We start from the raw sequence: 17,830 nt of genomic DNA on the forward strand, positions 1-17,830 counted from the left end.
GGTATGGTGTGTTTTATAAGGTTACACTGTTGTAAGGGTCTCCGCAGTTCTTGAATTTGATGTGTGCTGATAGAGCAAATCAGAGGCATTCCTTGAAATGACGGCATGTCTGTAACATTTCCGGAATCTCTTAATCAAGCAGCAATGTGAACAGCTCACTTCCTCAGCATCAGATGTTTGTGTGGGATGCCAGTTACCAGGGCAATCCTTCTGTCTGTGCACCATGTTTTGATGGTTGTTCTAATGTAAGTTTAAGGGAGAAAAGCTTTCAGAAGATACAACTAGCCTCAATTGGTGTTGATGTGAATCCTTAGTGATTTGGCGCACTCTTTGAGCAGGGGGTAGAATCCATCACCGTGTTTGCTGAGACCCAGTTCTGCTCATGTTGCAGTTGGTTGTTGCTATGTATGAGCAGAAACTCAGTAAGCAGGGAGTTGCACTTTAGGTATGTCCTAAACCTCTAGACCTGGATGATGGCGAGGCAGTATGGTAATTACGCATAAGTGACCAGTAAGGTCTAAAGTCGGTACTACGAGGCTAAAAGTCTTATTTAGCGCCTTTTAGGCTTTTGAAGTTTTCTACATTCCAGTTCTCAATGATCTGAAGAAGGGAACTCAGCCCACCTACATCACTCAAGTCAGCAGAGTCGTGTGATAATTTTCTCTTGTATAAAAATACATATTCATTCCTCTTTTGAAAGCAATATAGTGATTTTTAATAAACATTAGCGATGTAATTGCCTTTTTCACAGATAAAATCTGCAGAATTACATACAAACTCGATATCCCGGGCCTACTGCTCCCCATAGATAGATTCAGGTGCAGAATGAATGCCCAGGGAATCCAGTGACTCCCATGTAATGTAGTGTGGATTTGTAGAGTGCAAAACTTGCCACCCAAGAGGGCATCCAAGTGCGGAGTAGGTGCGGGTTCTGCAAGAAGGAACAGTTGAAGAACCAGGATTTCAGTTTCTTGCTGATATCCATAAATGACCCGGCTGACCTTATGTGGTGGGGAGGGGGGAGATTGAAGCCTTTATTTTAGTTCACTTTCCACATTATTGCAGGTTTGTTCCAGGATTTTGTGGAGAAAGGCATGGGAGGCGATGGGCTGGTTGTCCGCGAGGATCAATAGATGCCAGGAGCAGAATACTGTTGTTAGTGGCTGCGAGCAGGGTTTGATCTGAAGGAAACACATGAAGCCGGTGATTTTGGGCTCTGGTGATTGTGAACATTCCTCACAGCTTACAGGAACACGACTCAAGGCGACAGAGTATAATCTTTAGTTTCCAGAGTTCTGAGCGGCATGAAGTTTTCATAGCAATTGATTTAGTGTGATAATATGGATTTTGAAAATTGATTCTTTGTTTTTCAGAATCCATGAGCCTGCATATTATTAGATATTTTTAAAAGCTGTATTTCCTGACTCATGGCTTCATGTTTTGCGATGCTTCTTATGATTAATGTGTCCTTTCACACTAGCTCAACACCTGAAACTATATTCTCAATGAGGAGATCTCTGTAGTAAACCTGATAGGCTAAAAACTGAAAGTGTACCCTTTCAGGCATCATCTGAACATGATGTGGCTGGTTGGTCACTGGCCTCTTTAGCTTATTACATTTCTCTTGCTCCAAAAGGTATGACAGAAACAAGTTGTCCCTGAAGGAAATAATGAACGCGCAGTACATCGCCTGCATGAACCCCACAGCTGGCAGCTTTACCATCAACCCGCGACTTCAGGTATACCTGCTTGATTTTTCAGAATATTAGCAATGCTCATACTTCAATGATTTTGTTGGAAACCATGTGCACATGTGCTTAAATGTTTCTCTTTTTACAATGTCTGGTATCTTTTACTTCACTCTCTATACATTCAGGTTGGTAGAATGTGTGTGTGAATATAGATGTTCTTTCCAATTAACCATGTCACATGATGTCAGGCCAAACAGCATCTCTGAGCACTTTGGTCAATTTCCTTTATTTTGGCCAAACGATGTTGGCTGCCTTGAGCGGTGTTTGAGCTAAACGTTGCCAATTTTTTCACCCATGAGGCGACATGAGCATTGTCCAGTTCGAAGAGCTCTCTTAATTCAGCGGCTTGCCAGGTTCACAGATTGGTGATGTTTAGCCCCATCAATCTATTGGTACTCTAAGATGATCCAATATATTGCTCCACCTCTCAAATTAGATTCCCCTGCAATTCCACTAATTGATGAACACTGTTTTTTCTAATAGACCTTATGTTCACTGGTCACAGATGACAAGCGCTGGGAAACCTTTAGATTTTACTGCTCTGTAACAACCCAAGTCCAGTGCAATATCTTACTTCGGTGATGTGCTCCTTACTCCCACATTGTGCTGCAGAACTTCTACTTAGGCGGCATTCTGCTTGCATTAGACCGAGGCGTCCAAAAGTCTGAATACCTCATGGAATCTCTTCAGAACTAGAGTTTAAAATGCTTGGTCTGTACCCGACTCCCATTTTCTTAGGCAAATGATATTATGTTTTTAACCACAATGGAAGTACCAGGCTCTGCACAAATACCAGCACTTAAAGAGGAAAATTATTTTGTTCGGAATCCAGGCCCATATTCAGTTTAATTAGGGTTATCTCTACCCTATATCTGCTCTGTACTCTCCTTCACACCATCCCATTACCGCTTCTTTCTCCTCAATATGCGAAATCCCTCTGAGATCTCACACACTCTAAACCCTCTCATTTTTCAAATACCCTCAGTCTTCCAATAACACGATACTGTAATAGCCACATATTACCTGAAGCCAGCTCTTAGCCTCACTGCACAATATGTTTAATGTCTTTTCCTGGCTGAATTCTCTGTAACCCGTTTGCTTCTCTAATCCCTCCTCTATTCACCACATAGCCAAATAGCCTCCAAACTATCACCGTCCAAGGCCAACAAGATGTCTCACTGCCTAGATTTTTTAGAGTTGTCCTGCGGCTCTATACAATGAAGTCTGTCTTAAAATGCATTAAAGCACCTCCTGCTCCAGCACATGCCACAATGCCATCCATATTGTAAATACCAAATTGGTTGTTTTGAAAATGGATTTAGGATTTTCATTGTTGATCATATTGGAGTGGCTCATTTCTAACTGGCCACTAAGCAGCACCTAGATGATGACACAGGTGGAAGGAGGGGCATAATGCTGAAGTATACCAGGGAGAAAAAGTCAATGATTTGAGCATCTTAAAAACATGCATGTATTTAATAAAAGAAAGGCCTATTTACTTCAACCAGCTGTAAACAGATAAATGTAATAGTGTTACTGGCAATGGCTACATAAACTGCCAGACCCCTAATTCTCTAACCCTAATAAACTGCATACTGAACCTTCAAATATGTAAGAAAACAACATCCAATGTAAGTGACAAGCTACAAAGTATCAATTTGTTCTCTTTCTCATCCAGCGCCATTTTAGCGTTTTTGCTCTGTCGTTTCCTGGCACGGATGCCTTGTCCACCATCTACAATACCATATTAATCCAGCACCTGAAGACTGGAAACTTTTCCTTGCCCCTGCAGAAGTCATCACAGCAATTGATAAACTTAGCTCTGGCCTTACACCAAAAGATTGCCTCTCAGTTCTTGCCTACAGCAATCAAATTCCATTATATATTCAATCTGAGAGATTTCTCCAATATTTTTCAGGTAAGATGCTCTCAACTTTTACTTATTTGTATAGTGTTTAAATGCACCCTTAATTAAGGACGCTTCTTTTGCTCAGACGATATATGCTTGTTTGTGTTTAGATTAAGCTCAGAAACATTTTCAGTTTAAAAACATGCCTCATAATCAACTGATTTCAAAGTTCATTTGTTCTTTCCATGAGTTACTGGCATAATTGTGTTTACTCAAGCATGCATACGTACTGCGATATCCTTATATTGCGCTACCTTGAGAGAAATATGAATGGCTTAATTCTATATTTGGGATATCGTATACCTGAGCTCTACTGTTCATGGTAGGCAATATCAATTGAAGAAGGGAGAAAAGACCTTCCATTGAAAAAATGAAAAATGACTGAGAAAGTAGGAATGTTCAAAGACACAGGAATGCTGAATATTGCATCACTCAGGTGGTTAGGGAGTCAAGATACTATACAGTCTTTGCAAAATAGCGATGATCTATAATGCCATTCAGCTCTAGATTGGTTGTTGCATTCCTTCAGTTGATAAGGTGCTGAATTGATCGACTTCAATACTTAATCCTGTGTGTCTGTCATTTAGCAATCTATGACAATTTCTGAACACACATGAGATGTGCTTTTAATAATGATTTTTTGCTCAAGAATCAAAGCACAACTAGAAATGATCAGTATTCAACATTTCCCCGAGATGCTCACCTCTCCATTTTCAACAATTGTAAGTTAATATCTCAGAATAATATCATGCTGAGATCTTCCCTGGTTAAGTCCTTAGAGAGTGATGTATACACTACAAATAACGTGAACAAAAAGTGTGTGCCCTGCGCTGTGTGTGCAGGGTAGGTGATTAGTTGGATGAGCCTGATGTTGTTCATGCTTTCGAGGAGGTTTGCGTTGTTGGTGTCCTTCAGGTCAGAAAGGTGAAAATTGAGATCTCTGAGGAAGATGTTGTGTTTGGAGTCAATGGCAAGCGGGGCAATGAATTAGGTGATGGCTTTGCAGAAGCTGTGGAATGGTCGTGGAGGTCTGTAGGTGAGGGGGCCTCTGATGGTAGTTTTGCTATTGAATTGGAGTTGGAATTTGAGATGTTCCATGATCACAGTGGTGTTGTCTGTGGTGGTGCTTCAGTGGATGGTTTCTTTGTGGATAAGGGCATTTCCCCATCCGTGTTTATTGATGCAGTCTTGGTGTGCTATCTTGTAGCTGTCAGGCATTGCTGAGGCAATGTTGGGCGTGGATACTGGGTCGAACCAGGTCTCAATGAGGAAGATGACGTCGGAGTGAGGGAGGTGATTGTGTCACAGATCTCTGTGGCACGCTTGCAGAGTGATTGTGCGTTGAGCAGGAAACAGTTTAGTTGTTCTGAAGCAGTGGTGGTCGGCATGGTGGTATTGGTCATCATGTGTGCTGGTGCTCTGGTGTTGCAGGAAGGGAAACACTGCCGGCAAGAAAAAGGCCCTACCATTGATCATGGAGAGGTGTGGCAGCAGTTTTTGCGGTGTCTGGGGTCCAGGCCTCGGAACTTGAAGGCGATGTATCTGCAAGTAGCAGGAGAGCCAGGGTTTGTGGCACTGGGCCTGGTACAGGTGTGGATGGGCACAGAAGGTGCATCAGTGGCGTGGCCATGCTGCGGACCCCATTAAGTAGATCCTGCAAGGAGGGAGGAACACTGTGTTGTGGAGGGTGGGGCTGGCACAAGGCGGGAAGCGGGAGGGAGATGTGGTGGAAAACAGCTTGATAAGCAAACAGGGCAATCTGGCGAGTTACACCAGTAGGAAACACAGGCAATCCGAATTTAACAGTCTAATATTAAACTAAAGATAAACAGAGGAAAAATAAGGCAAAAACAAACGTATAGTCTATGTTAAAACTAAATATAAACAGAGGGCTAACCAGTGGGTAACAGTGCAATACAAAATGGTACAGAAGACAGTGCAAGTATAGGGACTAGACAGAGGGGAGCAATTCAAACTTTCCAAAACAAAATGAGCAGGATAAACAATATTAAACATCATTGAATTACAGCAGAGAGAACAGCAGCAGGGGGAGCTGGCAGAAATGACTTGCTCAATGGGGTCATGCTGCGGCCTCCGTTAAGTTAGTCCTGGGAGGAGGAAAGGGCACTGTGTGGTGGTGGGCGGGGCTGGCGTGAAGTGGGAGGGAGATGCAGTAGAAAAACATTGGGAAATGTGAGTGGGAAGTGGGATAGGCAGCAGAGTTACGACAGCAGGAAACACAGGCAATATGAACTTAACAGGCTAATATTAAGCTCAAACTAAACAGAGGAAAAACGAACTTGCAGTCTAATGTTAAAACTAAAAATAAACAGAGGGCTAAGCAGTGGGTAAGCAGTGGGTAATAGTGCAAGACAAGATATTACAGCAGACAGCAAACAAAGTAGAGGGACTAGACAGAGGAGAGCACTACAAATTTAACCAAAACAAAATGAGCAAGATAAACAATATTAAACAACATTGAATTACAGCAGAGAAAACAGTGAAGCAACAGGGAGAGATGTTACAAAGGGTCATCTTGATGTGAAATTGATATCAAATTCTCCTCAGTTTTTTAAAATTTTGCTGTTGCAATAAGGATGACAAATAATAATAGTCAATTTTAGAGTGGGTCCTTTTGCACAAAGGCTTCTACTGGTAACTTGATTCTGTACATTACCAAAGTAGGAATGCAATAACTGGATTCCAGTTTACACTAGCTAAATTCTAGACAATATATGTATAGTCAACACATTCAGCTGTATTAGCAGCTTTAATAATTGAGCACTGAAACCAATAAATGGATAATCAATCATTGATTTACATTTTAGGAATTATGATATCATAGAAGCACATTTGTGACCCTTCAAAAAGAAGAGTAGGCTCTCCTTATAAAGGAAAATGTACAAGAAATCATATTTTGATGGCATCTTCATGTGACCTGGTTTCTATATGCATTTAGATTAATTGACCCTTCAGATCAGGCTGTTGGATATGCTTGCTTGGGTCAAAGTGCTGTTCAAGATATCATCAATTAAAAAAGATAATTGGGTCAGAAATCCATTTCTTGTAGACTGAAGAAGAGGTACAGAACCATTTGTGAAAGAATGCCAAATATTAAACCATCTACAAAAATGTAAAAATCATTTGACATGTCCATTAGTGTACACATGTAATAAATGTATGAACAATTAGCAGTCTACTGTGCAGAACACATGTTCTGTAGTAACCTTAGAAAAAAATTGTCAAAATTAAATAAAGATGAATTATGTTATAGGGTAGGTAACAGGGATGGGATTCAAGAAGTTATTAATGATAAACTTTCATTAATGATAGAATTGTCAGTATTCAGAATTCCACTAAGTAGCTCACAGATTCACAAAGCTTTCCTCATTGAATAGGTTTCACACGCTCCTGGAAATCCAGGTGTATGCCAAGAGTAAGTCACAACTACTCATAGAAAAGTTTGTGAATTAGAACCATAATGAGGCTTTAGTGGCCGCATTATCGGCAAAATATCATGGTGCATAATTGATTAATAGACATGGATATGTGTTCAATCCAGATGGATTGCATATGATGTAAGACCTCATCTTCAAAAGGTACCTATATAACAAACACCGCCTAGAGTTTTTTTATCCCATCTCTATTCACCTGACTGCTGATAGTCACTCCCTGGTTGTTATTAATTAATGCTTGAGGTTTAGAACTCCACAGGCCTTATGGCTAAGATTATGCCATACTTTTTTTTATTATTTAACATTAATTAGCACCCTGTATGGAATGCTAAGATTGGCAAAGCTGAACAGATTATTCAGAATCCTGGCTTTAACTACTGTTGTTTACCTGCATTCTCAGTTTCAGTAAGAATCTGAATGAGCTCACTCCAGTTCATTATAGACACCGTCTCCAGTCCTGAATCTTCCACCTACAAATCATTGATTTCAGGTGTTTTACCCCAATTAGTTCAATAGAAGTAAGTTAAGATTTCAGCACCCAGAATGTATTAGGCCTGCATCACACAAAAGTCCAAGACTGGACGCAGTACCCATAATGACCTGGAGGGAGGGGTTCTCCTTGCAGATACATACAGGAGACTCAAACAGTTGTAATGGTGGGAAGCCACAACATAGAGATAGATCATTAACTACTCCGCGCATTCTACTGGGGACATTTACTACTGTTACTGCATTGAGAAGTGGATAATGAGGTCTAATCAATGGTTGGTCATCTCTTATATTTTCACAGCTGATCTAATAGTCATGAAATGCTTCTTCAAACATATTCTTAGCAATTTTGGAGAATAAACTCCTTTTTGTCATATTTTTAATTGTCAATTTTCATGGCCTTTTAGATTAATAAAGGACAGTTTGGACCATACTCCGTTTAATAGTTATCATGCGAATAAATTGAAAGTCTCTTCCCGAAGTTGCTAAAATCCATCCACTGATTTGAAGGTTACAATTAACAACTCATAAAAGTTTCAACGGTGGAGTCTGAACCCATCCAGTTAAATTAATAATATTGTTTGGCTACTTGTCATTGTTTCATGGATTTCTACACATCTCTCTAAATTATCAAAAATAAAAATCAATTGTTGCTGGGGAAACCTTTGTTAGTGAAAATACATTCATGATGGTCCAAAAATATGGTATCTCAAGAACATCCTCAAATATCCTCAAATATCTAGACCCTTAGCTATTGGATAATATGGATGAGCAGGTCCAAACTTATTTCATTTTGTGAAATTGCATGTGGTAAAATTAGTGGGATCTGCCATGCAACAGTAAATATTATTCATATTAGGTGAACACCATTCTAAACAAGCACTGCATCCAAAGAAAATGTTTGAAGATAAAATGTGGAAATGAATAGGAATAATGCCCTGACATACATAAAACGTTTATTTCAACAAGGGAGACTCAAGGATTGCTGGGGACCTGGGGTCATAACTATAACCAAAAGTACACTGCTCCATAGTAACACTCCTTTTGATCAAAGAACCGAATGGTGAATATAATTTATTCAATATAATTTATCAAAGAAATTTATGAAAAAACAATTTCAAGTCCCATAGCTCAATGAATATTGGTGCAAAACAAATGCACTTGGTACTCTCTTTTGAAGTGATACACTCAAGTTGTAAATTGTGATCAACAAGTGTATCAACAAACACAAGAACAGCACAGCCTGTTACAGCAAGTTCTAAACAATCATGTTGGGTTTGTGTTATTAAAGTCAATGGTGTTTCGATCCCAATAAAAATAATGGTATCACCATCAGGACTTTGGGGGATACAGTGAGCCAGAGAGACATATTATAAAGGGTAATACAGTTGTTAAAGGAGAGGGGGTCCCTGGTGACAAGCCTCAAGAGAAGGGTGGTCAGGAATGGTCTGAGCTGGAAATATGGGGATTACCCATTGGGAGGGGGGGCTCTAATCAGCCCGCAGTAGGAAGCGTGTTCAGCGCATGGAGTCTGAGTCTCAAGGTTGAGAGCGGGATTCATTCACGGGGCTTGAATCAGCCCAAAATGGAGATGTGCCGGTAGCTGACTGGCTGCACGGAGTCGTTTCGGGACAATGAGTTCTCAAGGGGGATATAAGGTGACATAACAGGACAATCCTCTGTTTGAAAATTCACAAATATATGCATGGATGAAACATGTATCAGACATGAAAACATTTTGAATATGGAGTAAGGGAGAATAATGAGGGTCTTGGAAGAAAGGACTAATGTAAGATTCTTTGGACATGCAAATCGGAGAAATGTGCATACAATTACCCTACATGATTTACTTAGTGGTTATGCCAAAAAACTAGCTAGCATGAACCCTATTTTCATGTACCTACAGTGAACATCATTGGATTAAAAGAGTGGAATATTTTCAGGGCGTCTGTGGAGCAGATACTCATATATTGGAACACGTGAAGGGGTAAAAACATTTGACTTATGTAATATATAAATCTATAAGTGTCAAATTAGACTCAGCAAGATAATCTAGTTATTTCATGCTGGACCTGTAATTGAGAACTAAAACATTTGGTACTAAACCAGTATTGCGCTGACAGGGTATAGCAAGACAGCAGTACCCCTCTTGGAGTGATTTGGAGCATTTACCCGACAAACAAATATTTAGAAAATGAAATCCAATGATTTATTTTATGGCAGTTTTACAATTATATTGTCTGAAATGCCATTCCCTTTATTTGCTGCCCTGAAAAGAGAACCAAATTATTCCGGAGCCTGGGAAAGCACCCTTGGAGTGTGTAGCCCTCAGCAAAAGCTAATCATGTATGTGGTTTAAGAACATTGTGTACTGCAAATCTCAGCACAGCATTCAAGGCCTGACAATTTCAGGATTTCTGAGCTCATCTAACCCTGACATCAGCCAATTGTCTCAACAAACAAAGAAAGGCCTCTATCTCCAGTCTAGCAGTGGTTAATCTCCAACTCCAGAACTTTTAGCAAAATTACATTTTTAAATATGTGCTACTGTAGGGCCATGTGCAAGTATATGTTCCTATGGTGAAGGGCAAATATTGGCCAATATTTGACCATTGCGATGCTATTGAACATATAATGAGAGACTGAATCTTCTGGGGCCGTTAGTACGTAAGAGACACATTTCAATCTAGTATCAAGGTACTGGAAGTGGCGCTCTTGAAACGGTCATCCCTAAAATATTTGCCTTCACCCTCCTGTTTTAATAACAGGGTTTTGTTGGCTTGTAGGACCCTGCACACTTTACCACTGCTAACCAGTGCGAAGATGCTTGTGCTGGATCTCTCAAACATGGTAGAATTGGCAACAACCCAAACAGCACATTTAATTCACTTGTTAGTCCCTAATAATGTGGTACTATGTATATCCAGAGTATGTAAATTAAATGCTACTAGTGGGCTGCAGAACCTGTTGTGCCACCCACCTAGAAGCTTTTTAAACAATTCTCAGGCCTGCCATTGCAGCCTGTGTGTGCAGTTTTAAACTGTCAATCCAACCTGGCAAAATAAACCTGTTGCCAGGCCCAAACCTTCCTTATTAGGTTTTGGCTAGATAGCACATGCGCTGTGTTGAAGAGATATTCTCTGTTTAATCGGTGGACATCCGCTTGTCCACAGGCTTCCTATTTGCTCACTCCATCATCTGTCTCATATTCTTCATCACCATTTGTCCCTGAAATGCATGGTGATGCCTATTTTTGTGTTTAGCTCCGCCCCCCGAGCATGGACCAAGCACTTGTAAACATCCACTACTCCCGTTTTTGCAACCATTTTAGGACCTACTTTTTTTCAGCACTCTGCACATTGCTCATGCTTTTACCACCCACCTACCCACCTTCATTCCCCATCCACGGATAACCCCCTCTCCAGTCACTCCTTTTCCCATTGTTGCTTTTTATTTCTCCCACGTCCTTCCTTCTGTCACTGCTTGCTCCCTTGCACCTCCCGGTGCTTGCCCCGTCCACAATTCATCCCCTCTTCTGTCAATACTTTTCATTTTGTTGCTGCTTTCCATTTCCCCTCCAATCCCCCCCCCATCTCTGCCTTCTCCCTTGCACCTCCTGGTGTTTGTTCATCTACAAATCACCCACTCCCCCAACCCTGTCACTGCTTTAAACCCCCCATTGTAGTCTGTTTCTTTCTAGTGAGTGATAGTGTTCTGCCTTTTAATGTCCTGTTAGTTAATAGCTTACATGCTGTGTGTAGCATGTGTGCACGGCTGGTATTACATGGCACATGTCTAGTCTCAGTTTATTTTACGCGTGTGTGGGTGCTAGAAGTGGGTGTTTACACCATATGGGGTTGGTTGGCAATGGTGTTTATAGCTTGAAAATCAGATCTTAAGTGAATCAGGTATGCATTATCATAGGGCATGTCAGAGCTTCTAAAAGTACCTGTTTCTTCTGCTGTGATTGCATAGTCACGTTTCTCCTGTGTGAAAGATTGAACTGTTAGTGTCTCACCTTGTTGGTTCTCATTTTATATGGTGACACTCTATTTCTTCAAATTTCTCCCATCGGGACACTATTTTACTTTTTGCACATTCACCGATACAGTGTTTCCGTGCACCATTGTTTCTTAACTTGAATTCTCTACAAAGGAGCCAGGCTGAGTCTTGATGTCATCAAGGTCTGTCTGCCCCTCAGTGTCCATGGCAAAAGTTGTCATTTGAATGGGGTTGCCGATGCAATATTTCCTCATGTTCACTACTATAAACAAGCCTAACACTGTGATTCTTTCGGGTTTTTTTGTGTGCAGTTTTATTTAGCACCAACACCACCTGAAGGTATTGGAGCGCTTTACAATAGCACCAGTTCCTTTACACAAGGACACATACATTTTTGTAGGCATGGAGTGATTTGCCCAGAATCAAGGATGTTTAGCTAACACCGAAACTCGAATCCGGTTTCCCAGCTCCATAGTCGGCAGCTCTGGCCCTTACGCCACACGAGGACAACGTAAGAGTAATGACTTAATCTCTCAGTGGCAGACTGCATTGCTGTTGGTTGCCTGTCAATCTATCGCCTGTCGCAGCTTGCCTACGCCGAACTCCCTATGCACAGATCCACTCTTCCCCCAGAACCCCTCCACCCCGACTCTGCTTTTCAAATTTTTTTACTTTGTTCAGTTTTATGTAGTGCCAACACCACCCAAAGGTATTGAAGTGTTTTACATAAGCACCAGTTACTTTGTTTTGGTGCTGTTTTATATAGAGCCAAACACAACCCAAAGGTAATGGAGCACAAGGAAGGGGGAAAAATAACTTTAATTGAAGCAGGATCAGCATGTTGTCCAGCAGAACATTTGCTGTTAAGTATGAATGAAAGTTACTGAAAAAAGCAATATTAAGCAGCCAGTGCAGGCCAAATCATAGCGCTTTTAAGTGTTAGGAGGGGCAGAAAAATAAAATCAGCATGGGGGGCGAAGAGAATCTGCGTCGGCTCAACATCCTGTGAATTCAGTATCTGTAGAGCACAAACTACTCACCCCTGAGGCTCTCAAGGCTCTGGTGGCCTTCGGGGAGATTATGTGAACTATTGCTAAGAGTCACATGGTGCTGAACTGAGCTGCTGCCGGCGATCAAACTGTGAGCTCTGCGCACCAGAGTCATCCCCCCTGGCCGCTGTGCCACACCTCTTCTGGGCTTTCAGTGACTTTCAACCATGCTTAACAGCAGATGTGCTGCTAGACAACATGGCTAAGAGACATTCATATTGCCAAGGCCAAACGCTTGGGCATTGCTGAGACCTATTTTTTTTGCTAATGCTTGTTAATACATATAAGTCAACCCTAGGGTAGGCCCTAAACAGGCCATAGTGCAGGGTGCAGGGTATTTAAATAATATGACATGTTCTTTATAACTTTTACATGTCCTGGTAGTGAAAAACTCCTAAATCCGTTTTCCACTACTGCCAGGCCTACCTCTCCTATAGTATAACATTGGGTTACGTTATTACATTTATTAAGTGATAACTTACAGTTTGGAACTAGTAGGAATGCCAAGTTTAGTGGCTGAAGAATTGGAATTCAAAACCCTCTTTAATGGAAAAGATCAATTTTAGTTCACAATTCTGAAAATGCCACTTTTAGAAAGCTGGTGTTGGCTCAACCATTTGGTGCCTGCAGCTTGTATCCTGGGTCACTTGACGAGGTGTAGCTGTCAGTTTGTCTTTGTTTATTGTTCCCAGATAGTGAGACAAAAGGATAATTGGTGTTTGAAAGATTGGTTATCTCTGACTTGAAAGGGGGAAGGAGTTGTCACCTACCACAGCACACTCATAAAGGGTTGCACACTAGTCTTGTGTGCCCCAGACAAGCTGGGGCCAGGGCAGGGAGGCAGGAAACTCCGGACAACTCTGTAGGGAGACGACTCTAGAAATTTCTCCTACTTCAAAGTGGGCAGCAGCTATAAATAGTAGACCCTCACACCCATCCCCTAAGTATACATTTGGACCTGTGGAAGACTCTGAGAAGTATTGCTGTGCTGCTCTGCTGCAAAAAGACCATTACTCTGCTGCCCTTCTGCGTATATGCATCTTGAACACAAGACCACCGGATTGACTTCAAGGGCTAGTTGACAGAACTCCTGATCGGAGCCTCAGGGACAGAAAATGCTCTAACCACCTTGAAATCTGCACTTGGACTCTGCCTGCTGTGAGTCTTGTCCCCCGAGTAGTGCCACCCCAGTCCTGGACCCTTGGAAGTGAGCCTGAAGGTGCTCTGCCAGTCCAGCGGTGGTATTTTGAGTAGAACTGTCACACAAAGCGCATCTCCTCATCGATCCGCGGCTATGCAATGCAGCCCCGATGCAGGACACCGCAGCTCTTTGGAACCACTGCTGCACAACGCCACCTGGATGCAGGCAACCATAGGGAGAGTCGACGTAGGTGCATCTTCATTAGCCCCGCCTACGAAAGCAGTTGGCCGACAACGGCAAAAGAATTCCCCAGTGCGAGGTGGTGCTTGGAGCTAAATCGTGAATAGGGGAGTTTCCTGCCCCGAGGCTCAGTGAGGAGCTTCTCTGCGGCAGTGGTCAGTCTCAGGGGTGCCCCTTTCAAGAGAGCGGGCAGCACTGTTGTTTTTCGGTCCCGAGGGTCCATTGGATGTCATCACCCTGGTGCTGTTGTAGAACCAACGTAATTCCCTCATCTATTTACACCATCGAAGCTGCGCCGCATGGTCGCGGGCAGCTGGATGTTGGGGGCATTTTGGAGTGGCATCACAGGGCGAGCCCAGTAGGGGCCCTGGATTCAGAGTTGCCACACATGTCCTGGCTGCACCTGGGAAGCTAGTGTGGAGACTTGCTTGCCTATGCCTCAGGGGAGCATGATGGGTCTATGATATATGGACCTTCCGGATATGTACAAGGATGGCAGAAAATGATGTTATGCCTAAGGCCTCATGCATTTATAAAGTGGGCCTGTTATTAGTGTTTGCTAAGGTACACTGCTGGGTATGATGTTGCTGAAGGTGCTCTATTGCCAGTAGTTGTTCTCATCAACTGTGATGGTTATGCCTAAGAGGGGCCTGATGTATTGATGATGTTTTTGCTCATGATTGATGCATATTCTGGTTTATGCCTAAAGGGGGTTTATGCCTAATGTGATTGATGCATAACGTGATTCTGCTAGGTGCCTTTAACAGTAGTTACTGGTTGTTGTATTACTTACCTGTTCAATGTGGTACAGTGTACCTATGTGATTATGCTCTGATGTGTTTCATAGATAATACAAAGGCTATTTTTATATAACCTTGTGTGGAGTTTTACGTTTATGAATATAAAGATCTGGAGTAAAACATATTGGTACAGCAGTTCTTACTTTTGTAGTCCAGTGTCACCTGCACATTGTAGCCATCTCAAATTCTTTTCTGATCACATAGCTCTGACAATTTGCCCATGTTGCTCTTTCTGTCGAGAAAGTACTTACCCAAAAATATGTATTTCTTTTTCTGTTATTTGTCCACTGTTTTCGGGAGAGTAAGTAGTCTAAAATGGTATTAGTTTAGAACAATCAATTTCTCTTCCCCAAGGAGCTACACTCTTCATTTGGGCTTAGAGATCACACATGATTAATGTATGTTATGCTTATGTATGTCTTTTTATGCGATCTTTTTTTGTGCAAATGTTAATAGTCTAAAAATTTCATGTACGACCGAGCCGATGAAATTATTTGCAGTCTGGGGGTCCTGACATGTTTTGAGCCGTGCCAAAAATATGTAGCCTTCAAGTACCGGGGTTTTGGCAATGTTAGGACACATCGCGCAATTGCTCTGAGTCGAAGACGTGAAAATCTTTGAGTCTGTGTAGCAACTGGTAACCCCTGCGTAAAAGTCTCGAAATCGGACATAAAAAATTAGAATGAAACATTAGAAAGGAAATAACAAATTACTGTGAAGTGTATCAAATATAAGAAAGCTGCCAGGTAAAGAAAGTCAAATAAAAGTTGACTTTTTTGACCAAATTGTGTCTCAAATACCAATGATAAGACTCCCACCTCAATGGAGTGCACTACAAGATACCCAAAGTTAGTTTGAATTGCAACCTTGTTGTCATATGTCACATCCATCCTTCTGTCACAAGACTCTAGCCAAAGTGAAGCTGCCTGACATCCTGCCGACATTACTTCTCTACCAGAGTGGTGAGGGTTGGGTCCTTGCGATGCGAGTTTGTCTGTCAGTCAACAGCAAAATTTTGATAATTTCAATGTTTTTTCCCATTGGAGCCTGCCATAAAGCGAAGCTGCAGGATCTATTATGGAAAACAACCCTTTGTAGCAACTATTAGTACTACAAGGAGGATGAGTACTTGTGTTAGGGGAATCCTCTATTACGGTTGAAGGTGGTTCTGTGGACTTAGACCACATTATTTCTGTAAGTGTTGCTTCACAACAGCTAGTGACTGATTTGTCCCCGAGTATCATTTCCAAAGTCCATCATCTTCTGGCGAGATGACATAGGCAGTTCTTATCTGCGATAGAGTGCTAAAACTAAATAGAATAAACCAAGGATTCTAAACCAACTAATGGGGATACTCAAGCTAGGTGGAGACTTATTTATGTAAATAAATATGATACTTCTGTGCCCAAAACAGTGGTGAACGGCCTGGCAGGGTGATTGAATGAATCTACAAATCTTACTAGGTCGATAAATTGAGAACTATCTAGGGCCTCTTGTACAAAGAGTTTTACCAGTCGCATGCCCTCAGATTCGGTAAATCTCAGGGGTTGTGATCAATAAAACACTTTTTGAAGTGTACTAAACCCATTTAACGATTTAGAAAATTATTGGGTTAAGCAAAGATTAAATCATTATTTGGAATGGTCATGTTTAGGGTGTCCCTTCTAAATACTAAGGGGCAGATTTACAAGCCCCTTGCGCCACTTTTGCGTCACTTTTCTCATGTTAAAAGTGACGCAAAAGTAGCGCAAGGGGCTTGTAAATCTGCCCCTTATTGTTTATGGTATGAAATAATGTTTTGATACCTAAATCCGATTACAAAACATTTCTATTTTACTACAAACTCAAAGGCGGTAGTAAGCCAATTGCAAAAGTGAAGGAGTCCTCAAGGGACCACTTTCCTTGTGAATGTTGACAAAATCGTTTTTAGGAGTAAATAATGGTCCACAGCACCACTTCCCACTTCAAAAAAATAAAAAAGGTTTGTGTAACATTTTTTAATTTTTTTTTTTTAATGTGTCCCATTTTACTTTATGGAAAATGGGCTGCATTTAAAAAATAAAAGATTGCTTTATCTAAAAGCAATCATAGACAAGGAGGTATGTTGACCCAAGGAGGTCACCACACCAGTGATACCATCACTCTGATTGTGGCGAATCGTAGTGGGTTGCAATTTCCAAGCCTAACTCATGCATGAGGTAGGTCGAATTGTCAGCGCCTACGGTTCGTTATTTTGAGGACCCACCTATTAGTAGATAAGTTGATTTGCAAAATACAAATGCATTGGGTAGAATTCTGTGCACAAATTACAACTACTTTTACTGAATCCATTTTAGTGCGCTGCAAATAAGAAAGTTCAAATTGAAAATTATTAGTCGCAATTTACGATTTCTTGTTTTGAATCTTTGCACACGAGACGCAAAATATTTTCCTTAGTTTCCTCTTTACTGCACGCAGTATCCATAAGATTGAACAATATTTTGTTTTCTTCTCTCAGGACTGCCCTTTCGGTTAATTGTTGAATGGACATCTTGGTAGTAGGGTTATTGGGTAATAATTGGCATTTGCATGACTCACCAAAATGTTTCTGGGCTAAATATTTATACAATCAATTTGCCGTAATGTTAAGGTGTGATACAACGCCAGAGGAGGAACAACTTTTCTGAAATACATTGCAGTCAGTTAGATTTCCTGCCACAAAGTGGGCATTCTGTTCATCTTTCATACTATAAAATCCGATTCAGTTTTGATTTGTGTTATGCGGGGGACCAGTTGTCAGCCTAATGAGGCTGCTGCTACAATAGACCTGAAAGATGGTAACAGAGTGGGAGAAAATACGCTGGCTAACAGTCTGGCACTACCTCTCTGCGCTATTAAATATGTCCACAGCTGAATGTATGACAAATCATTTAATTAATGCTGTTTCCCTTTAACTTACTGCTTGTGGAAAAGGTCCAGGGCAGCTGAGCTCACCATTGTTGATAGTTTGTAATA

At 41.3% G+C, this 17,830-nt stretch overlaps 1 protein-coding gene across 1 annotated transcript in view; it reads left to right on the forward strand.

Moving 5' to 3' along the window:
- Nucleotides 1–17,830, forward strand: part of DNAH9 (dynein axonemal heavy chain 9) — a 1,479,259-nt gene that overhangs the window by 645,786 nt on the left and 815,643 nt on the right. The window contains exons 40-41 of the mRNA XM_085616775.1: nt 1,637–1,739; nt 3,430–3,669. Of these exons, the coding sequence (XP_085472901.1) occupies nt 1,637–1,739; nt 3,430–3,669 (343 nt within the window). The remainder of the gene's footprint in view (nt 1–1,636; nt 1,740–3,429; nt 3,670–17,830) is intronic.

Source organism: Triturus cristatus, chromosome 7, assembly GCF_964204655.1.
Source record: "Triturus cristatus chromosome 7, aTriCri1.1, whole genome shotgun sequence".
In the NCBI taxonomy this organism is placed as follows: Eukaryota; Metazoa; Chordata; class Amphibia; order Caudata; family Salamandridae; genus Triturus; species Triturus cristatus.